The sequence below is a fragment of the Chrysochloris asiatica genome, unplaced genomic scaffold (genome assembly GCF_000296735.1).
Source record: "Chrysochloris asiatica unplaced genomic scaffold, ChrAsi1.0 scaffold00238, whole genome shotgun sequence".
In the NCBI taxonomy this organism is placed as follows: domain Eukaryota; kingdom Metazoa; phylum Chordata; class Mammalia; order Afrosoricida; family Chrysochloridae; genus Chrysochloris; species Chrysochloris asiatica.
In genome coordinates, this window is record NW_006408756.1 from 2,027,139 (window position 1) to 2,050,239 (window position 23,101).

General features: G+C 52.4%; 1 protein-coding gene across 1 annotated transcript in view; it reads left to right on the forward strand.

Annotated features, from left to right (window-relative positions):
• The window catches only part of TAF4 (TAF4 RNA polymerase II, TATA box binding protein (TBP)-associated factor, 135kDa), a 114,144-nt gene that overhangs the window by 55,965 nt on the left and 35,078 nt on the right, over window positions 1-23,101 (forward strand). The window contains exons 3-10 of the mRNA XM_006873397.1: window positions 7,316-7,482; window positions 8,576-8,695; window positions 10,588-10,707; window positions 11,522-11,644; window positions 12,739-12,828; window positions 13,738-13,983; window positions 19,098-19,245; window positions 19,413-19,527. Of these exons, the coding sequence (XP_006873459.1) occupies window positions 7,316-7,482; window positions 8,576-8,695; window positions 10,588-10,707; window positions 11,522-11,644; window positions 12,739-12,828; window positions 13,738-13,983; window positions 19,098-19,245; window positions 19,413-19,527 (1,129 nt within the window). The remainder of the gene's footprint in view (window positions 1-7,315; window positions 7,483-8,575; window positions 8,696-10,587; window positions 10,708-11,521; window positions 11,645-12,738; window positions 12,829-13,737; window positions 13,984-19,097; window positions 19,246-19,412; window positions 19,528-23,101) is intronic.

A 23,101-nucleotide genomic window follows, 5' to 3' on the forward strand; every position in this document is an offset into this window, starting at 1 on the left:
CTTTATGTTAGCTTGGTTGCTGTTTCCCAGAGTTCTGAGCATTTCTGCTTATATTTCCATATTTCTGGGTGGGGCTGGGTGTGTGGAGGTGCCTCCTGGGTGGACTCACTCTTGCTCCTCTTCTTTTTTCTTGTCCACAGAGAGAAGGGAAAGCAAGCCCATATGGTTTCCTCAGTTTTAGGAAGTTTCTAGAGCTGTTTCTTCAACTGTGCAGTTACTGTGGTCAGAACTGCCCCGAACATGCCCAGGGTCCAGGGCTGGGAGTTAAGCTAGTCAGAATGACTTCAGAGTGGGTTCTGTTCCTTGGTGAACCTGATTGGTATTCTCCTGGAAGGAGGGGAAAGCCTGGAGCTAGAAGGTGGTGAGATCAGGTGTTGCTGAGCTGAGCCAGTTCGTGAATGGGGGTCCTTTTTCCCATGTTAGAATCCCAGTAGAAATGGCGTTGTCATGCCCCCACCTCCTCTTCCCTCCTTACTGGAGTTCTGGGAGGTGAGTATGGTGATCACAGGGTACATAGGTCGTGTTTGCACCTCTTAGTCCCTGCCCGCCTCAAGCTTTCTTATACTCATAGTCACAGCTACAGCTTTTTTCTCCACAGTTCGAAAGGCACTGTTCACAGAGGAATGGTAAGAGGAAAAGGAGCATTTCGGTTGTAGTGTTGGTCAGCTTGGCCAATGCCCTGTGTCAGCACCGTCCAGTGTCTGCTGTGGGCCTGCTGCTGTTGGAGCCGCTGGTGGCCCTCCGAGATCCCAGTGCACATGGCAGTGGGGCTGGGCATGAGAGGCAGGCTAGGTGAGCCCTGGTCAGCGATGGTGAGGTGCTGAGACAGGTGGGCTGCTCGTGCTACAAGACACGTACTTCAGTCTGGACTGTTCCCTCCATCCACTTGGCCACAGCCTGGTGAGAACAGGTATGTGCCTGTTTCTGACTTTTGCCCTGGGTGCCCAGCTTCGGGAAGAGCCCTCTCCAGCCTGCCCACCGCTCAGCCCTTAGGGAACCCTGTCATTGACTTGAAACGGGTTTTGCCTTGGTGCCCTTGTCTGGGTGGCAGTCTATTGACAAGTGACAGGATCGGATCTAGGGACCAGAGTTGTAGTGAGGCAGATATCCCCTGGGGTGGCCTTGCTCGCTGCCATTACAGCACCCCGGGGGGTATGGTGAGAGGAGGGGCGCTCCTAAGTCAGTGAGCAAGTCAGTGTGGGCACCCACGGGCTGGAGGTGTCACAACTGTTAGCCTGCATTTTCCCCAGAAGGGAGATCTCCAAGGAGAGGCCATGGCGCCCAGCTGGCCCAGAAAGGCTTGGGTAGCCCTGGAGACAGGGTTAGGATGCAGTGGAAAGCCAGCCAACGCCCACTTGTCAGTGATGAGTGTGGTGGCAGTGCTGGCGCCCCCACTCTGTGACACGGGGAGGGTTCTGTCCATCGGCTGGCGCTTCACAATCCTGCCCCAGAGCAGGTGTGTGTCATGAGCATGCGGAGGCCAGGGCCCTGCCCCAAAGTGCGACTTTGAAACTACAACTAGAGAGGTTTTACACTGTTTGCTGTCATTTCAAACCTAAGTGTCCACAGTAATGACAGGAAGTAGGTGAAATCTGCACTAGCCAAGGATTCAGACAGAGGTACACAGGGCTGAAAGGATGCATTCGCTGAAACGGATTTCTCTGATGAATGTTTTAACGAGGAGGTGAACGGTCACAGTGTCAGAAGTGAGCTGCACAGGAACCAAGGGATCAGGGGTTTCTAGGCACTGAAAACCCAGAAGACCATAGACAGGTGGAAGTGGAAGGGTGAGGGGCAGGCTGAGCTGGGGGTGATGCCTGCCACCTGCGCATTTCTGTTCTGGGTGCTTCAGGGTTTGCTTGCAGAGAGGAAGCGTGTAGGACCAGGTGAGCAGTTAGCAGGATCTGCTTTGGAAGCAGGGCCCAAATCCTCCTAACTGCTAATACCTCTACTGCCCGTTCCAGAATTGACCATCCTACTTGGGTGCTGAAGCTGAAGGAGCTTGGAAATAAAAATCGTGTTTGTTTTAAGGTTGACCACTTTCCCTAATTAGTGCATCAGTGGGTCTGCCGCTCTTTAGCGACAGATGAAACCTAACTAGTCCAGCGGAGGGTGAGGTAGTCATGGTGAGAAGTGTGTGTTGGTGTCAGGTGGTATTGGTGGTGTGAGGTGTGTGGTGTTGGTGTGAGTTGTTTGTTGTGTGAGGTGTGTGTTGTGTGTGTTGGGGTGAGGTGTGTGTTGTGTGAGGTGTGTGGTGTGTATTGGTGTGAGGTGTGTGATGTGTGTTGTGTGAGGTGTGTGATGTGTGTTGTGTGAGGTGTGCAGTGTGTGTATTGGTGTGAGGTGTGTGATGTGTGTTGTGTGAGGTGTGAGGTGTGTGTGTTGGGGTGAGGTGTGTGTTGTGTGTTGTGTGAGGTGTGAGGTGTGTGTGTTGGGGTGAGGTAGTGGTAGGTGGTAGGTGGTGTTGATGTGAGGTGTGTTTGTCATGAGGAATGCTGGGCTAGGGACACGAGGACCAACATTCCAGGTAGCTGGCCCTCTGGAGAGGCAGTGTTCTCTGCATAGTAGGTGGACATGGACAGAAAACGGGTCTGTCTCAGAGCAGCGAGTAGTAGCTTCTTTAGAGTCATTGTGACTGTCCCTGTAAGTGCAGAGTGCAGTGTGGAGTGGGAGATTGGACAGCATCAATGAGACCGATTACTATTTCATGACCCGTGTCCCATAAATTCCTGTTCCTGTTAGTGACATTTTAAGACAAGGTGGTGTTTCCTTGCTCTTGCACAAGTACATCACTGTAGTTAGTTATCTGTTTGAAATGAATGATCTAAGCGAGTTTACAAGATTCAGAGCAGTGATAATGTCATGGAAACATGGTACTCATTCAGCTCTTGGAGTTCTGAGTGTCCTCAGGCTAGTGTGTGTGTCAGCTGTCAGCTGTGCAGCTGACTTCTTGTAGTCCGATTGTGATTGTAACTCATTGCAAGTAGAAAACTGTCACACGAGAGTGCTTCCAAGCTACATGCTTGAAGCAAACATGAGCTCCGTTTAAGGCGGGCCACGCCATCTACTGAATTTAAAGCAGCCCGCATCGCTTTGTATCCAGTGTCATTTGGCTTTTCCCTCACCTGTCCATTTGTATATTAGCTTGGGGATACTTTAAGAATCTAAGGAGCTCTGGTAGCGTAGTGGTTGCGAATCGGGCTGCGAACTGCAAGGTCAGCAGTTCGAAACTACCAGCAGTTCCGCGAGAGAAAGATGAGGCTTTCTGCTCCTGTAAAGATTTACAGCCTCGGAAACCCTGTGCAGGGTCGCTATGAGTCGGATCCGACTCCACGGCACATAACAACAACAACAACAACAAGAGGTATGTAAGATAAGCACTGGACTGCTAACTGCAAGGTCAGCGGTTCAAGCCTCCCAGCTGCTCCTCAGAAGCCCTGTAGGGGTCACTATGAGTTGGAACTGACTGGATGGCACTTCACAATAAGAGGAGAGGGGAAGTCACCTGCTGACCGTCACCTTGCTCCATGGCTTCTCTGCAGGACTGTCAACTTCTTGTTCTGCCCCTTGAGTGCAGCTTTCCCCAGAAACCATTTTCCAAGAGGCAGTGTCTCTTGCATTGCCCTGTTGTGATGTCCATAGTAACACTTTTGATTTCTTTCGGCCTTTAACAACATTTCAGGGGTATTGATTATATAAGTAATCTGTAGATGTCCTTTTTAAGCATACAAGTTTTAGGTAATTAAAATGTGCACATCAGCTATGTCAGATGGGCTTGTTTGATGTTGGGTACCAAACGTCAAGTTGTAATGCTGTCCCTGTCATTTTTGTACCGTCTGAAGACTATGAAGCTTGCGTTGCGTGTTGCCTTTTGGAATTCTTCAGAGGCAGTAGGAGGGGCCTCTGGGTTGATGAATGAGTGTCGTAAGTGAATGGTTGGACTGGAGAAAACAATGTCAAGCGGCATTCTGTGTCCGCCCCTGTTTTAGGGGTCCCAGCACAGTATCTGCTTGTTGGTTGGCCACACTGCTAACTTGAGCCTTCTTGGAGCCTTTTGTGCGCTGGCAGCCTGGCATTTGGAGAGGGGCTGGCTCCAAAGGGCAGAGCTGAGTAATGAGCTGCTGGGGGTGTTGCTAGCATCGGAGACTGTGTCTTTGTGGGGGCTTGCAGCAGCTGGGCTCTGGGTTTTGTGTTTGATTTCCTCATGGTTCATTGTGGGAGGGTGTTTTCGAGGGCATCTCTCTCCACAGACACAAATGTGGTTCTTGTGGTTGGAGCGTTTCAGACGTGAGTCCAGGAAGCCACTTCCCTTGTTTCTGGTGTTGTGATGGGCACCCCTTTGGCATTGTTTTCTTGTGTCAGCCCAGAGGCCCCTCCTTCTATTTCTGAGGAATCCCAAGAGGCCAACATGTCAAGCAGGCTTTGCAGCCTCCTTCTCAGGAGGAAGTGGAGCCCAGTGGGCAGGTGACGATGGCCACTGAGTGCGCTGAGTCTCCCTTGTCTTTCTGGGAGCACACCTTCACGCTATGGGGGAGAAGCAGCCTCAGAACTGCCTTGTCCCCCATCTGTCCTCTCTCACTCGGGGTGGAATGGATTCCCCGGAGCCGGATGGCAGTGTACAGCGTCACCACCAGTCCTGCCGTGGGAAATGCAGTGGGATAGCTAGACAATGTGCTGCTGTTTGTAGTGGGATTTACCTCCTGGGACTGCGCTGCGCAGCGCAGATACTGGCTTTTTACAGATCCAAGGTTTGTGGCAATGTGGTGTAGAGCAAGTCTTCTTTTTTTTTTTTTTTTTTTTAAGTTTTTATTGTAAATTGAGTGAAAGTTTATGGGGCAGATCATCATTTTTACATTCAACAAATCATATACTTTGTTTCATTACAATGATTATAATCCCCTCCATGTACCATCCGTTAACAGTATTTCTTTCTATTCATTTATTCATTTTAGATCTTTTTTTTTTTTTTTTTTTAAGACATTCAGGCATATATAATAATTTACACCACCAAAGGGCACATTCTTCAAGCCTGCCTCCTGGCCGCCAGCTCTCAGTCCCTCTCTTTCCATGAGTCTAGAGTCCTCAGCTGCTCCCTCTCTCCATGACCCCATCTCTGCCTCTATCTCTGGTGTTGCTGCTTCTCTGGATAAGGTCCCACATTCTGCTTGTGCTCTTCTAGCTTGATGGTCCTAGGGTCCGCTGTTTTTGGACTGTAAGATTAACTATTCCCCAGTTTTTGTCACAAAACCTCTACCTTTACAATTGTGACAGTCACAATTAGTCATGATAACATTACTCACTGTTGAATCACAAGAATCTTACCCTCATCTCTTTTCACCAGAACCATCTAGACAAGATGAAAACTACTCAGTGGGAACTCTGTCTTCCCCCACACACTCTTAAAGTAAACTCCCTCTTGAAAACTTGTAAGCTGGTCACTTCGAGCCTTTATCATCCCCTCATTTTAGGTAGCCAGTGTCTAAGTTGTCTGTCCCTGTCCACCCTGTATACAGAGGGGATAGCATTGATACTTGATGTGAAGACTCATTCCCTCTCAGTTGGCATTTTGAGCTACTATCGCAATTTAAACCTCATTTCTTTTATCAAAAAAAAAAAAATTTTTTTTTTTAAATCTTCTAGACTAGTTCTGATTATCAATCCATTAGGGCTAGGTCAAATGGGTACTATCTACAAGTGTGGGTGTTCTTGTGCATCTCCCCTCCCTTCCTATCAGCTGGCTGCTTCACTCTCAGCTCTAGCCCTCTATGGCTATGTCCTTTTCCATGGGTTCAGGTGTCCCTAGGTCTCACCATGCTTTGGACCAACCAGCTCTTCCTCTTCTCTCTCTCATCTCCAGGTCAACAGGACTCTATGGAATGTGGTTGAACTCAGCCCATTTCTTCATTGCTGCCTTTCCCTCCCTTCCACTCACCAGTAGACGAATGTGGTCTCCAGCAAGCTTACATGCCTGCTCATGTGTTCCCTTAGAGTTTCGGTCTTGGAGGGGGATTTGTCCTGAAGGAACTTGACTGTTTGCCCTGATGGCTTCCTGGCGAACAACCCGCTTATTCTTGTCGTAGCCAGTCATGCTGCTGATTTTGTTCTGGGTTAGAGCAAGTCTGTTACGCTGTTTTCTCCAACAGCATTTGCGCACCTGGCATCTCTGTGTCCCATTTTGGTCATCTCGTGATATTGCCGACTTCATTGTGTGACTGCACTCTCCATAGACTAGAATCTTGTGTGCACGTCATGGGGAAACTCACCAGCAACATGTGTGACTTACTGAGTTCCTATCTCTGTTTTATTGTGGGGTGGTCTGGAACCCAGCCCACATAGGTCAGCCTCTAATGGGGTTGCTGTTTTCGGAAGCAAACATCAAGGCCAAACTTGACCCTTGGAGTTGCTTTCCTAGAATGTAGCTCTGGACACACACAGGGTGTAGTTCCGAGCGTGATGCCTGTGCTGGGGGGCGTCTCAGAGCCAGGACCAGAGAGACACTGCCCCTGAATTCCCAAGGGAGGCTCCTGGCCACCTCCTCCTCTCAGGCCCCTTCACTTGGGCGTGGAGACTGTAGCTGTGTGCTGGCCGCTGTGGGCCCCGGTGTGCTTTAGTGGCAGTGCCCTCGGAGCTGTCCTGGGAACAGGGGATGCAAAGACGAGGTTTGCCCCAGAGTTGTCCTCTGGCCCCCAGACCCTGCTGTCTCCATGACACCTTCTTGTCTGAACTTGGCCTTGCTCTGCAGGCGGCAGTTTGGGTCAGGGTGCTGGATATGCTGGTTCGAGCTGACACAGGCCCAGTGCAGGTGCTTGCTGCCTTCCTTGAGACAAGGCAAGCCGTGGGCCTCGGGGTCCCTCCCTGCAGACAGGCCCTGGGGTGAGGGTGGGGGGTGGTCACTGGGGCACAGCGAAGGAGGATTGGATGTATTTGATTTGCTGCCTCCATGACTCCTGAATTCCATGCTCCTAGAGAAACCTTGGAGTCCTGGTGTGGTGCTGTGGGCTAATGCGCCAGACTGCAAAGCCGTTTAAACTGAAAGATTGGTGGTTCAAGCTCACCAGGTGCTCCTGGGAAACCCTATACAGGGTCGCTGTGGGTTGGAACCTACTCGATGGCACTTAACAAAGAGAACCCTTGGATGGTTGTCCCTCCCTGACCCATCCCTGCAGGCACGTGTGCTGAGCGTTGAGCAGATCCATCTGTTTTACAACTTCTTCTTCTTTCTCCCCAGAGCTCCCGACCTCCCCTTGGTAGGATGCGTGTCCCCAGCGTGCCCGTGGGTGTGGCTGCCCTCCTGACCAGGTCTCCTATGTCCTAGGTATGGTCCTCGTGCGCAGCGAGAACGGGCAGCTGTTAATGATCCCTCAGCAGGCGCTGGCTCAGATGCAGGCGCAGGCCCACGCCCAGGCCCAGCCTCAGACCGCCATGGCGCCCCGCCCTGCCACCCCCACAAGTGCCCCTCCCGTCCAGATCTCCGCCGTACAGGTGAGTGTCTGTGAGAGGAGCGGAGGACCGGCCGGGAGCACTCACGATGCCCACACAGGGCTCTGGTGTGTGGGACCAGCTGTCATCCTGCCCACTGTGCAGGGTTCTGGCTCCTTACCCTCAAATGGGGTTTGTCGCAGTGCAGACTGGGCTCTTTCCAAGGTTGAACCCCAAAACACTGAGCACACTGGAGCAGAGTGAGCACTGAGCTGAGCTCGGGAGTGGGACCCTCACACCACCATACAGGGCCAACGATTCAGACCCTGGCCCTCAGGTGGAGGTGGGGAGACCTCCAGACATCCCACCTCTGTGAGGGGTTTCTGGTCCAGCCTCGTCACTTTGATTGGGGCTCCTGCCAATACACCCCCTGAGAGAGCCTTGATTCTGCTGCTCCTGAATTACCGGCTAGAGCGGAGACAGGATGAGACCAAGAGTGTCTCTCCCCCCGACTTCAGCCATGACCCGGCGGCAGTGTCGACACGGTATGGGAGCTGCTGGGCAGAGCAGCAGAGCTCCGTTCCAGTGTCTGAAACGGCTCAGCACGGAGCCTCTCTGCTCTGTGTGGTGAGTGAGGTGCAAACACTAGAGGCCTTCAACAGGTAGCTGGAAAAATCCCATTATCTTTTTATTCCATTTCTCCACAAACTGTTTTGAAGCCCCATTGTGTAAGCACTGGGTGACTTCATGCCAGCCGCTGGCCTTACAGAGCTCAGTGCTGTGTCTCCTCCTTGGGGATTAGATGTCCTTCCGACGGGGTGAAGGTGCTGGCGGCCGCCTGGACCGCAGCCTCTGTCCCCACCCACAGCACTGTGACTGAGGGACACTGCCCAGTCACAGTTGTGGGTCTCATTCATTAGTCCACTGAAGTCTGCCCACGACTAGCTTCCAGATACACACGTTGTCGTGGATGGCGCCTGTGTAGGAAACGTAGATGAAAGGATCTGGATCACATCTGTTAGGACTCGGGCCCTCATGAAAATCGTGGATAAGCACACCGACTGCCGCAACCCCGTGTTCAGCGGCTGATTTCCGTGTGTGGTGGGGGTGGGAGGTCCTTGTACCTCTAGCTCAGTTTCTGGCTTGTATTTTTCAGGCTCCCGGGACACCTATCATTGCCCGGCAGGTCACCCCAACTACCATAATCAAGCAAGTGTCTCAGGCTCAGACGACGGTACAGCCCACCACCACACTACAGCGCTCAGCCGGCGTGCAGGTAAGGCTGGCGCGGGCAGTGAGGCCGCTGATTTGTGGATGCAAAGCATGGACTTCTTTGGTGCAGAGATTTTTCTTAAAACTCCTGAGTGGATACTCTTCCCGTGGAGTGGTGCCCAGTTCCTCGCGACCCCCGTGTGCTATGGAATGGGTAAACCACAGGGTGTTCTAGGCTGTGATCTCCATGGCCTCAGATCACCACGCCGTTCATTCACAGCTCTGCTTGGTGTGTTTGAACCACCAACGTTTAGATTAGCAGCTGAGTGCAAACTGGGCCACGCAGGGCGCTCCTCAAATAGATACTGAGTTGTCCTGGGGACAGGGACTCCTCTTGCAGGGAGGAGCTGCTCTCTGACAGATGCACGTGGACTCTGGAACCTGCAGCACCAGAGTGGCCCCCTGCCCCGTACTGTGAGCAGCACTGCAGTGTCTATGCGCTTGTGGTTGGCGTGCTTGCCTGTGTGAGGATGTGGGCACCTGCCTTGTGCATACACCTGTCCCACCCTCCATTCTATGTGCTCTTTGTGCGGGGTTTGCTGAATTGGCTTAGGTGAGGTGAGGGGTTCAGGAACACGTGTCCTGAAGCCGTGAATAAGGTCTCGGGTTCAGAAGTTCTCACATCAGCCTGTGTATTGTGGGAGGGGTGGGACAATGCCCTGACCACTGGGCTCTGGGTGCATGTTGGGGGTGTGAGCCCCTGTTTGGTCATTTCCGGTGTGCTGAGGCCAGCAGGCAGTGTGAGGAAGGGATGTCCACCAGAGGGAACAGATCTCCTCAAGTTCCAGAAACCTCTTACATTTGGCTGTCTGATGTTCTGATGGCAGGTTTTCTAACTGTCACAAGTGAAAGGACAAAGCTCCACAGGAAAAAGCCATTTCCCCCCTTCCACTCCCCCGGCATGTACAGTGCCCCCAGCAAAGACACACCCGGGGGCAACCGTGCGTTCACGCCTGCAACCTGCTCACATAGACACACATGAGTCCTGGAACACTCACATGGGAAGGGGGATCCCAGCAAAGACCTGCACTTGTCTACCGGCAGCCTGTCTGCTTGCCCACATCTGTGGGACAGAACTGTTCCTGCTGCTCACTGCTCCTGCCAGCCCCCAGATCCATGAACTCCTCATTTGGCTCGGAAACCCCCTCTTTTCAGGGTGTGTATGCGAGCCAGGACAGGCTGGACCGGGGGCTGCTGGGAACTTGCCATCTGCTCCCTCAGGGGGCTCCCCATGGAGGGGCTGCAGTCTGTGACTGACCACTCACTGGGAGCTGACTCTGTGCCCAGGAGGCGTCCCCACTTGGGTTTGCTTTCCATTGCTTTAACAAATTTCTAAATGTAATCTGTGTAATGACGCAAATTTGTCTGCACTGGTCTCCATGTGAACTTGACCCTAGGAATGTCCACAGCTTTTCCTGGGGTGGCATCAGTCCACAGATCTTGGATTATGAGCTCAACCAATAGCCCTTTGGGGTTCGTTCATCCACATTACTGTGCATACTGAGGACTTAGAGGGTGGGGCTGGGTGTCCATGTGAGTGTTTATGCACAGTATGAATGAAGGGTAAGGGGCTGAGTGTGTACAGTGTGAATGGAGGATGAAGGGCTGGGTGTGCACAGTGTGAATGGAGGAGAGGGGCTGGGTGTACACAGTGTGAATGGAGGAGAGGGGCTGGGTGTACACAGTGTGAATGGAGGGTGAGAGGCTGAGTGTGCACAATGTGTGGACCCAGTATATATGAGCTTACTGGCCACTAGATCTTGTCATGGCCGGGCGGGTCATCTTGCACCATGCAGTGGCAGGCTTGGGCACTGCAGGATTCATAGCTTGTGGCCCTCCCTGTGCACTGGCCAGCTGCTGCAGGCGATCATGACCTGGTATTTTGGATTCTTACAGCCTCAGCTTGTCCTGGGTGGCACGGCCCAGGCAGCATCACTAGGGACAGCTGCACCTGTGCAGACAGGGACTCCCCAGCGGACTGTCTCGGGAGCAACCACCACCTCGACGGCTGCTACGGTGAGAGCCCCCTGTTTGCTCCTTCCTCCATCATTGCAGGGCTGCTTACTGCTGGCCGGAAAATGAGTCTTGTCGACGCCAGTGTGAGCTGGCCTGGGATCACTTCCACCCAGCTGCTGGTGTAGGAAGGGTGCTGCCACAGGGAAGCTGGCTGCCCCTGAAGTGTGAATTCCTTGCACTGTACCGTCTTGCCCACGGAGGTGGACTGGATTTGCTGTGGACCCTGTGTTGGCCATGACAAGGCTGTGGTATCACGTGGAACGTAGGAAACCTATCCTTCTTATTTGTGCCCGCTATTTCTCTCTGTTTCGGTAACTTGGATCAAAATGGGACTTGACTTGATTTGTCATTGCTGTTCCCTTGTTTCCTTGCTGGCTGTTTTCCATCATTTTTAGGAACTGTATTGTAATTTGATTCCTTCCTTTGTTCCTTTTCCTTCACATCTTTGTCAGTCTGTCTGACTGTAGTGGCGTGTGTCTTGTGTGAGGCTGGAAGCCCTGCTACTGGTGTTCCTAACAGCAGTCAGGTTGCCCCGTGCATTTTGCGACCACGATGTGATGACCCTTGTCTTTGAGGTTGCACGTGTGCTGTCAGTCCTCTGCATCCCTGAAAGCAGGGCTGCTGGGCTCTGGGGAAGTGGCCGAGTGTGGACGCCATCTGCTGAGAGCTTCTGTGTGTGCTCAAAGGTCACGTAGAGCATTTCTACGTGGACCACACCTGTGCCCACACACTGTGCCCACCCCAGAGCTGGGTCAGAAGCCACTGTGGTGAGCCGCCTTGTTAAACTCTTGTTTCTCCTTTCCTTCAACTCTAGGAGACCATGGAAAACGTGCAGAAATGTAAAAATTTTTTATCCACGTTGATAAAGCTGACTTCCACTTGCAAACAGTCCACAGAGACAGCCGCTAATGTGAAAGAGCTCGTGCAGAACCTACTGGTAAGCAGCTTCTCTGCCAATGTCCTTGCTGGGGTGCTAACCTTTGTTGGGCATTGCGGTGACCCGGCTGGGGACCCTTGTTCCTGAGGGGGCAGGTGGCAGGAAGACCTGTGTGTGGGAGTGCTCACACAAGCTGCAGCTTAGGAGTCAGAGTTAAATACACCTGCCATGACGTTGCAGAGTCAGCCCTGCACCGCAGGTTCACCTACAAGTGCAGAGTGGGCAGTTCAAGCCCACCAGTCATTCATCGGAAACCCATACAGGGTCACTATGAGTTGGAACTGACTGGATGGCACTTACATCTGATAGTAAATACGTCTGATAGACTTTCCCTATTTTCCCTCTCCCCCTACACCCTATTCATTTTGCCTGTTTTTTAGACGGAGACTTGTGAACATACATAAAACCAGAGAGGGCAGCCACATATAATGAACCCCACGTACCCATCGCCAACGTTGTTGACCGCGACTAATTCAGAAGCAGCCATGTTCCCCCTTATGCTCTGCCTCCCCAGCCCCACTCTTCGTGGCTCTGCATTCTAGTCCTACTGTCCCCTCCCTCTCCTGTGCTGCTTTTATGCCAACTGTGCACTTTCCTGAGCTCCTCAAGGGGCACCCTGCCATGTCCACGCTGCTCTGGGCTGACACCTGTGTCTGACCACACTCAGCTCAGCCGTCACCTCCTGTCATGGCGCCTGGGTCTCCACACCCACCCCCCTTCCCATGTCCTCTGTACCCACTGCAGACTATGGTTGATAGACTTCCCTCACAAATCTCTCTCCTCATTCGGTTCCTGGCCTGTGGTTTGTGGAGGGCAAATGTCGAGTCGTTCCAGGCACTGGGTTGAGTAAGATGCTTATGGGAGAAATGAGCAGTAGAGGAGTAGACCACCCAGACAGAGACATGTCCTCTGCATGTTCTCACCAGGAGGGGCTGTGGGACCCTGGAGTAGGTGTCTGTGAGAACATTAGGCGGGTCCCAGCTGAGAAGACACCACACCCGCTGTAATGGCGGGGCCCAGCTTGGATTTAGCAGGGAGACGTGTTTGTGACATTTTTACTCATTAGGGATTTCTGTGTGGATTTTGTTTTTAAGGACGGAAAAATTGAAGCAGAAGATTTTACTAGTAGGTTATACCGAGAACTTAATTCTGCATCTCAACCTTACCTTGTGCCTTTCCTGAAGGTAATTCTACAGACTTTACTGGCCTTGATTCTCGTTTGTCCTGTGCGTGTGTCCACAAGCAGTCGTGGCTAGCTCCCATGTGGAGGAAGGCTGGGCTCTACCATTAATACTGGCGAGCTGATGGCAGTACCACAGTAGAAGGAAAGGCGTCAGGTATCTCTGTGACCAAAGTTTAGGGTTTCTATGAAGACGCATTTCCGGAAGCCCTACTGCACTGGCTTTCTGTTCTCCGTGGCTGCAGATGAAGGAGCCTGTGTTCTTCCATCGGGGCTTGGCTTTGTCCTTGCCTAGTGAAGGGTCCTGGTCATACTCAGGGAGCTGTGCTCACCCATGGGCCCCCGATGATCATTTTGTTGTAACCGTTACGGCGTGCTGTTTGCCTTCTCACTAGAGCAGCTTTGTTGAGATATAATTAATTCCTTTTTAAATCAGCTGCCTTTAGTGATTCTGTGTTGGTCAGAATGGCACGGTGCCCCATGACGTCTTCCACGGCCAAGGTGTTGGGAGGAGTCTGCCAAGCCCTTCCTTCTAGAGCCTCTGGGTGGACACAGATAGTCAGTCTGTCTCAGTTAGGCAGAATGCTTACCCATATGCACTATGCAGGGACTCCAGTAATGTTTGATTTTTTTCCTCTGTGATAACATTTTTAAGAGCATTTAAAACATCTTGGCCTTTTTGTTGTTGATTGTAAACAGATGTCAAGCCGTTCTCAACAAGAGTGCCCTTGCTTCCTGCTGGGTCCTGGTGTTGGGGACTTTGGTATTGGGTATCCTGAGACATTGCCTTCTGTGTCTGCAGTCTACTTTAGTTAGCACATGCTTCCTAAACGTCTCATGTTTCCAAATGCTGAAGAAAGGAATGCGATGCTAGAGCTGCTGTCCCACCCTGTCTGTCTGTCTTCCCACCCAGAGGAGCTTACCCGCCTTGAGACAGCTGACCCCCAACTCCGCAACCTTCATCCAGCAGAGCCAACAGCAGCCGCCCCCCGCCGCACAGGCCACCACGGCGCTGACGGCGGTGGTGCTGAGCAGCCCCGTCCAGCGCACAGCCGGGAAGACGGCGGCAACCGTGACCAGTGCCCTCCAGCCCCCTGTCATCAGCCTCACGCAGCCCACACAGGTTGGCGTCGGCAAGCAGGGGCAGCCCACATCACTGGTATGGAAGGCCTGCCCACACGTCCTCCGGCCCATAGTGGCCTCAGCCCTGAGACCTTCCACGCACCAAGAAGGGGGATAGCGTGCACTCTAAGCAGCTGGCTGTAAACGCGAGGCTGGCCCTATGTGCTGGTGTCCTGGCTTTTCACCAGTGGCACATCCATGACTAGGGTCATGGGACACAGTATGTGCCAGTGACGTTCGGACGCCTGGAGGCCCTTTTCCTGTCAAAGGAGATCTGTGCTCCATGGGTTTTGTCTTAGGCATCTAGTGCCACTACGGTGCAGCACCACACACGCACTTGTTCTCGAACAGCGCCGGCGCCTACGTGTCTGAACCTAGAGGAAGGCTGTCTCTCTGTGGGTTCTGTAGGAAAGTCCTTGTCTGACCTGACTTTCTGCTCATGGGCAGTATTCCTGTGCTTGGTTTCTGTGTTCCCCTATCTCTTCTAGCTGTCTGGCCTCCTTAATCATTTTATATCTCAAAAGAGATTGACTCAAAATACAGCCCACAAGATTCCTGTCTACTTATCATGATAAAGACTACCTATTCCAAAATGGGTCTGTAACCACAGGCTATAGGGTTATAGGTTAGGATTTATAATTATTTTGGAGAGCAGAGTTCAATCTGTAACATTTACCCTTTGGCGCCCCCAAATTCATGTCTTTGCCACAAGCAAAAAGTACATTCTTTCCATCATATCACCCCAAAAGTCCTAAATCAGCTCCAAGTCCAAGATGTTACCTGGTGAATTATCCAAAGCAAATGCAGATTAGATCTCAGGTATGTGCATCTGGGGACACAATGCCTTCTCATTTGTGAACCTGCAAAACCTACGCTATGAGGCATCGACTTATAAAGTATAATGCTAGACTGGGCGCAAGGTGGACATTTGTATTAGACGTGGGGGCACGTGGGGGAAAGAAGGGATGATGACTACCCCAATCCCACTGCCGGTGAGTCAGTTCTGACTCACAGCAACCCTGTCCGACAAGGTAGAGCTGCTCCTTTGGTTTCCCAGACATAACCCTTTATAGGACGGCGGACAGCCTCATCTTTCTCCTGCAAAGGACTGGTGGGTTAGAACCATCCAACCTTTTAGCCAACAGCACAATTCGTAGCCTCCTGTCCTACCAGGGCTCCTTAACTAGTCCCAAACCCTACGGAATAATTTACATTAGTTCTCAAGAATTGGAAATCATACTCTCTTACCTTACTTTGCTAAAAGTCCGAATGCAGAGGGCCAGCTCGAGGGCATAGCTTTCTCTCTGTCGGCTCTGTTGGAAGAACCTGGTCTCTCTAGTCTCTGTTACCTGGGTCCTTGGAGACCTCTACGTATCTTGGCATCTGCTTACCCAACCTCTGCTCTGCTCACTTCTTTAATCTCTTATGTCTCAACAAAGATTGGCTCAAGATACCCCATACACTAACCCAGCCACACTAAAGAACACACAGAACCCATTCCCAAGTAAGACTGTAACCACAGGCATAGAAGTTAGGATTTACAGCGCATTACTTTGGGGAAACACAATCTAATGCATAACGTTCTATCCTTTGGCCCTCAAGTCATCATGTCCTTGCCCACATACAAAACACACGCACCCCATCACATCACCCCCAAAGTCTTAAATCAACTCCAAGTCAAAAATCTTCTTTTCTGAGTCATCCAACTCAAATACTGGTGAGATCTGAGGTGTATTCTGTCCTAGGGTAAATGCCTCTTCATCTGTGAACCTGTCCTACCGAGAATACAAGATGGTAGCACAGGCAGTGACATTCCCATGGCAAGTGGGAGAAAACGGAGGATAAGAAGGAATTACGGGGCCAAGTCCCAGCAGAACAATCTACATTAGCTCTCAAGGTTGGAAAGAATCCTGAGAGCACCCAGACTCTAGGTGTTGCCCATGCTCTCTGGATTCTGGGTGGAGGCCCTTGTCCCAGATCTGCTTTCCATGTGCCCTGGGATGGCAACTCCTCTCTCTTGGCTTTGGATGGTCCCGTTCTCTTAGTCCATCAGAGTGGAGACCCCACCCCTTGGGCCCTGGCAGACCTTGTTCTTCTTCTCCTCTTGGGAGCGGCAGCCCTGTAGCCTCAGCTTTGGGTGTCTTCTCATACACCTGGCACACCGTAACAGCAGCCACACTCCGTAAGCAGCTCATGAAGATCCAACTCTTTGAAGCCCCTCCCTCTGCTGCGTGTTTTCTTTCCAGCAGTTCTCCTGACCTCCAAGGGACTCCAGGGGTGCGCCTCTCCTTGTCTTAGGAGGCACAAGACGGAGCTCTGCTCATCTGCTACCTGCTTGTGGAATTCCAAGAGGCAGACAGCGTTCTCCCCTTTCCTTCTCTCTCTGCCCCCTGCGGTCCAGGCTGATAGATGGGTTTGTGCTACGGAGTTGCTTAGATCTGTCAGTCAGCCTTAATCTCTTTAACGAAAGGAGTGTGTAGCCACGTCCTTGCTGACCACACTAGGACATGTGCCCTCAGTTTGTACAGCGCAATTTTCCAAATCTTGAAGTTTTGTTTTCATGTTGCACAGCCCATATTCCTCCTCTGACATTTTACTGTAAGTTGCGAGGAAAAGCTATGTGGTCCCTTTAAAATCTTGCTTAGAAATCTCATCAGCCAGCTATCCAAGTTCATCACTTACGAGTGCCACCAAACATGAGAGCATAATTCATCCAGTTCTTTGCCACTGATAATGCATAAAGAGCGTTACCCTTTCCCTGGTGTCTCATGCTCCTGGTTTACGTCTCAGACCTCTCCTGAATGACTTAACCCCCACATTCTTAGCAATGCTCTGTGGCTGCTGTCACTTGTATTCTCTCAGACAGGGGTGAGGAATCTTCTTGCTACCAAAATTTATAACAGCATTTGTGGGCTGTACAGAATTATCAACTTATAAATTATTCTGCAATATTTGGTCAAACATCGAATTAACTCATGTACCTGTAAAGGTACACATAACAACAACAACAACAACAGCCTGTAAAGGAGCTCTGGTTGCCTAGGGGTTACGAATTGGGCTGCTAACCTCAAGGTCAGCAGTTTGAAACTACCAGCTGTTCCATGGGAGAAAGAGGAGGCTTTCTGCTCCCGTAAAGATTTACAGCCTTGGAAACCTTGTACAGGGTCGCTATGAGTCAGAACCAAATCCACGGCACATCACCACCAATGTGATGGCTGGAGCTGCAGTTTCCTTGGCAAGCTCAGACCAAATGATTTCCTGGGCCTCACATGGACATTCCCCACCCCTACTCTAAAGCAACAGAGACTCTGTCTATCAATCTCCTTACTCACTTCTGAGACCTCAGAAGTTCTCTTTGGCTTCGTAATTCTACCGACAGCCTCTTTAAAGCACTCTAGGCTTTGACTATTAATCAAAACCTACTGCTATCAAATCGATTGTGACTCAGATATCCCATGTAGGGTTTCTGAGACTGCAAGTCTTTACAGGAGCCCATCATTTCATGTTCTTCCTACAGAGCGGCTGGTGGGTTTGAACTGCTGACCTTATAGTTGGCAGCCCAATGTCTAACCTGCCACATCACAGGGCTGTTAGCCACCTTCAAGCTCTTCTAGCCTCTTCCCATTACCTGGTGCCAGAAGCACCCCTATACTTTAGGGCTCTGTTAGGTCAGCACCCCACTTGTAGTCTTCATCATCTTGTAGCCTCGACAAGCCAGTTCACTTTCTCACGGTTTAGGAGACTAGAAGTCTGAATTCAGGGCGTGATTCGAGGCGAAGGCCGACACTGTTTCTTCTCAGCTTCTGCTTCGGTGCCCTGGGGTCTCTTTGCTGCTTCTTTCTCTTTTATATCTGAAAGAGATCGACCCCAAACTCCTTCATGTCTTACCTAGCATGACTTAGAGCAGACCTAAGTGGGGTTATAGCCACCAGCATACAGTGGAGGATTTACAGCACACATTCTGGGGGGCACAGTTCAATCCATAGCAGGGTACCAATGGCTGAGTTTTCAAAAGTAGGTTGCCAGGCCTTTCTTCCAAAGTGCCTCAGGGTGGACTAGACTAGTGTGCTGACCATTGGCACCACTGATGAGGAGCAGAGGTCCATGTGTAGGAGAAGGGGGTGCAGAAGATGGGACAGGCCTTTGTTCATTGTTGGGCCCAGCACTGCGGGAGGAGCGGGGTCGAGGTGAGCCAGGGCCCAGGTCCCCCTTCTCCATGAGGGACAGCACAGGTTCACAGCATGTTCCTGAGGCCGCCGACAGGCTGTTTGGACAGAGGCAGCTGGAGGTTTTGTGAGTTTTCATAGGCCTCTGCTGCCCTCAAGAGGGCGCAGAGTCACCCCACAGTCGATTTGATGGTGGCCTCGAACCGTGCCAGTGTGCGTTTGTGGTCAGAGCCCACTGGGCCTCCCTCTGCAGCGTGCAGGCTAGTATGTGGCTGTGTTTTGTGTCGCAGCCTCGAGAGTTCTGCTTATTGCGTTTGGTCACAGGCAGGCCTTCGGGTAGTTTGGTGACAAGTGGTACCTCTCCCCTTAGAAGTGCCCTGTTCCTGTGATCTCCCCACCACAGTCTCTGTGAAACTCACAAATGGAATTCTGAGACACATGGCCCTGGAGGTTTGGGGCCTGGTCTCCTGTGACAGTACCTGAAGCCTGGGGGCCCTCACTGAATACAGTTCCACGTGTCCCCACTGTGTACCTGGGCTGGGGTGTTATGGGGGTCACACAGATGGCCTGTGAGTGGACTGATGGCCAGGCCCACAGAGTGGGGGAGCACAGCCCAGGTGGGGAGGACTTGCTGTCCGGTAGGAAGAGGAGGCCCAGGGCTGAGTGCTTAGTCAGGCTTGGAAATCTAGTCAGAGGTTTCTAGCCTTTTAATAGGAAATTTGGGAAAAGACTTTTGACCTCTAACCAGCAGGTAGCGGCTCTGTGGATGTTTGGAGAGAAGTCATCCCCCCACTCCTGAGCTTAGCACTTAGCAGAGGCCCCAGGTTGCTGGCCTGTGTCCTCCGGCAGCTGACCACATGGCAGATAAACCGTCAAGTGTCGCGCCTATTGGGCCTGAAGCACACCTAGGGGATGGGGGTGAGGTGGCAGCGCTGCCGCCTGGCTGGGTGGGGGCGTTCACTGTCCTGTGCTGCCTGCTCGCCAGGTGATCCAGCAGCCTCAGAAGCCAGGAGCCCTCCTTCGCCCTCCCCAGGTGACGCTGACGCAGACGCCCATGGTCGCCCTGCGGCAGCCACACAACCGCATCATGCTCACCACGCCGCAGCAGATCCAGCTCAACCCCCTGCAGCCAGGTGAGGCGCCGGCCGACGGCAAGGGGGCCTACCTTTTCACCCTCTGTAGAGTTAGTGACCAAGGCTTTCACAGGCAGTGTAAGCAGAGAGGAGGGGAGCCGATTGCCCATGGGTGTAAGCAGCTCCTCTCGCTTCACCTCCACTTCCCTGTGTCTCGACCTCTACAGTCCCTGTGGTCAAGTCTGCTGTGCTGCCTGGAACCAAAGCCCTGTCCACTGTCTCCGCACAAGCAGCCGCTGCCCAGAAGAATAAGCTCAAGGAGCCTGGGGGAGGTTCGTTTCGGTAAGCTCTGAGTCTGTGCTCATGGAGCATGTACAGCCCTGGCCTCTGCCTAGGCCTCCACACAGGCGTGAGGGCCTGGGCCAGCCGGCTCCCCGAGCCCCATGCCCAGGGAGGCATGCTTCACACAGGGCAGATCAGCAGCCCCTTGACTCCGCCGCCGTCTTATGACAGTTATTCTGAGCTCGCTAACAGTGCTTAGCGGCAATACAGGTGCTTTTGCCTGCAGCTGTCTCAGCTTCTGACGCTCCAAAAACCCTGTGGTGGGCCCTGGTCAGCACCTGGCTTAGGGAAGGAAGGGGCTGCTTGTTGGCGGGTGGGGGCACACTCCAGAAGGACAGTCAGGTGGGGCTGGCAAGGCTAGGTTCTCTAGTGCCCAATTCGGTGATAGAGCCCCGTAGGGTGGGGAATCGGACCCCACCGTGATGTGGGGCTCAAACTCCAGTGATGGGAATGTGGCATAGGAGGTGGGGCAGCTGGTAGGAGTAGGTGGGAACCTAGCTTCAGACAGGAAGAAGTAAAGTAAATCAGGGCTCTTGGGAACTAGGTTTCTCAGTGTTGGGGAAGGAGTTAGAAATACGGCAGGTGAGGAAAACCAAGGGAGTCTGTGCTGTTGGTGGACTGGGTGAGTGGGTGTGAACTCGGGGTCTGTGGTGGACGGAGCTGGGTGTAGACAGGACTGTGGATGAACTGGGTGCATGGGTGTGAACTCAGGGTCTGCGGTGGACGGCCGGCCAGAACTGGGTGTAGACAGGATTGTAGGTGAACTGGCTGCGTGGGTGTGAACTCGGGGTCTGCAGTGGACAGCCAGAGCTGGGTGCAGACAGGACTGGGGGTGAACTGGGTGAGTGGGTGTGAACTCAGGGTCTACGGTATATGGAGCTGGGTGTAGACAGGACTGGGGGTGAACTGGGTGAGTGGGTGTGAACTCAGGGTCTCCGGTATATGGAGCTGGGTGTAGACAGGACTGGAGGTGAACTGGGTGAGTGGGTGTGAACTCAGGGTCTGCGGTATATGGAGCTGGGTGTAGACAGGACTGTAGGTGAACTGGGTGAGTGCGTGTGAACTCGGGGTCTGCAGTGGATGGCCAGAGCTGGGTGCCGACAGGACTGGAGGTGAACTGGGTGAGTGGGTGTGAACTCGGGGTCTGCGGTGGATGGCCAGAGCTGGGTGTAGACAGGACTGTAGGTGAACTGGGTGAGTGCATGTGAACTCGGGGTCTAGTGGACGGAGCCCATTGGAAGGCAGGATGTGTCAGAGCCCTCGGACTCTCTAAAGAGGAGAGACAAATAGTCTGAGCAGCATTTCAGAGCGGATGCTGTGGGATGCAGGTGAGACAGACCCCCCCCCACCCCCCAAACCTTCTCAGCGATCCTGACGAGGTCGCCCCCCCATGGCCCTCCCCTTCTCTGCTGCACAGACCCCCAGGCTGTGCTTGTGGTGACGGGGTTTATTTAGGGACGGAATAGGGTACGGTCCAGGTGCAGGATCAATTTGGAAGTAGCAGGAAGAACTCAGGAGACAGTTCTGTGCTTAGGACAGTTCTTTCTTGGCCGTGCCCACAGACAGGTCTCTCTCTGGCTGTTGGCTCTTGGTCTGACTTCTGCCCTGCTCACGAAAGTGTCACACATTGCTTCATCTTGGCCGATAAATGCCCATCCGGAAATCCCTGCCTGAAGGTGCCCAGCAGCACCCCACTTATCCAGCAAGCCTCATGCCCTGGATGCCCTGCTCTCTCCTCCATGTGTGCCACATCTACTGTCCCCCGCCACCTCCTGGGCTGCTTCCTGGTTCCTGCCCTCTTGCACCAAGGTGGCCACAATGTTACAGCTTTCTCTGTCACCTAAGTCCAGAGGGCACATTCTGCTCCTGGCTCCTCTTCTTTGTGGTAGTGAGGTCCCCCTGCACCCAACCTCTAGGACTGGCTCCCTTTAACCCTAACCCTAGACCAACTGAGCAGTCCCCTGCAGTTTCCCTGCACCTCACTGCTTGGTCCCACCTTCACAAGGGCCCTGTTACTGATTGATTTGTGTCCCTACAAAATGCCTATGAACCCTGATCTCTCTGGCTGCCTCTTAGTCCCCCTGGGAATGTGTTGTCTGTGTTACACTAACAAGGTTGGGGTCAGTGTGAGTTGTGTCCTGAGTTACTCTCTTGAGATAGAAACAAGATTAAACCCGGAAGCAGAGAGGAAAAAGGTGTGCGATGGGTGCTAAGCCACATGGACATCTCCAGGGAACCAGAAAGCTACCGCTGAAGAGACAGAAACCTACTGCAGCATGCCAAGGGAGAGAGAACACCTCCCGAGACTTGGTGCCCTGGATGGGGACGGCTTGCCTCACCAAACTGAGAAAACAAAGGTTTACTTCTTAAGGCATCCGCGTGTCTGTCGTGTTTCCAGATAGCTCAGCTAGAACATGGGGCTGCCGTGACAGATGTCTACAGTGTGCAGCAGTTGTGGAACTGGCTAAGAGCAGAGGCTGCCTTGCAGTAGAAAAGAGCTCTGGCTGGTGACAAGTCGGGCTGCTAACCTCAAGGTCAGCAGCTAGCAACTACCAGCTGTTTTTCGGTAGAAAGAGGAGGCTTTCTGCTCCTGTAAAGAGTTACAGCCTCGGAAACCCTGCAGAGAGTCAGTTTACTTTGAGTGGGAATAAACTCTAAGGCATGTAGCCTGTTGGTAGAATTGACAGGTGTTAAGGCAACTCTGGTGAGAGCTCAGACAGGAATGAGGAGAGCGTGAGAGAATGTCTCTGTGGTCGTACAGAATACAAGTGACAGCAGCCACAGAGCATTGCTAAGAATGTGGGGGTTAAGTCATTCGGGAGAGGTCTGAGACGTAAACCAGGAGCATGAGACAACAGGGAAAGGGTAACGCTCTTTATGCATTATCAGTGGCAAAGAACTGGATGAATTATGCTCTCATGTTTGGTGGCACTCGTAAGTGATGAACTTGGATAGCTGGCTGATGAGATTTCTAAGCAAGATTTTAAAGGGACCACATAGCTTTTCCTCGCAACTTACAGTAAAATGTCAGAGGAGGAATATGGGCTGTGCAACATGAAAACAAAACTTCAAGATTTGGAAAATTGCGCTGTACAAACTGAGGGCCCATGTCCTAGTGTGGTCAGCAAGGACGTGGCTACACACTCCTTTCGTTAAAGAGATTAAGGCTGACTGACAGATCTAAGCAACTCCGTAGCACAAACCCATCTATCAGCCTGGACCGTAGGGGGCAGAGAGAGAAGGAAAGGGGGAGAACGCTGTCTGCCTCTTGGAATTCCACAAGCAGGTAGCAGATGAGCAGAGCTCCGTCTTGTGCCTCCTAAGACAAGGAGAGGCGCACCCCTGGAGTCCCTTGGAGGTCAGGAGAACTGCTGGAAAGAAAACACGCAGCAGAGGGAGGGGCTTCAAAGAGTTGGATCTTCATGAGCTGCTTACGGAGTGTGGCTGCTGTTACGGTGTGCCAGGTGTATGAGAAGACACCCAAAGCTGAGGCTACAGGGCTGCCGCTCCCAAGAGGAGAAGAAGAACAAGGTCTGCCAGGGCCCAAGGGGTGGGGTCTCCACTCTGATGGACT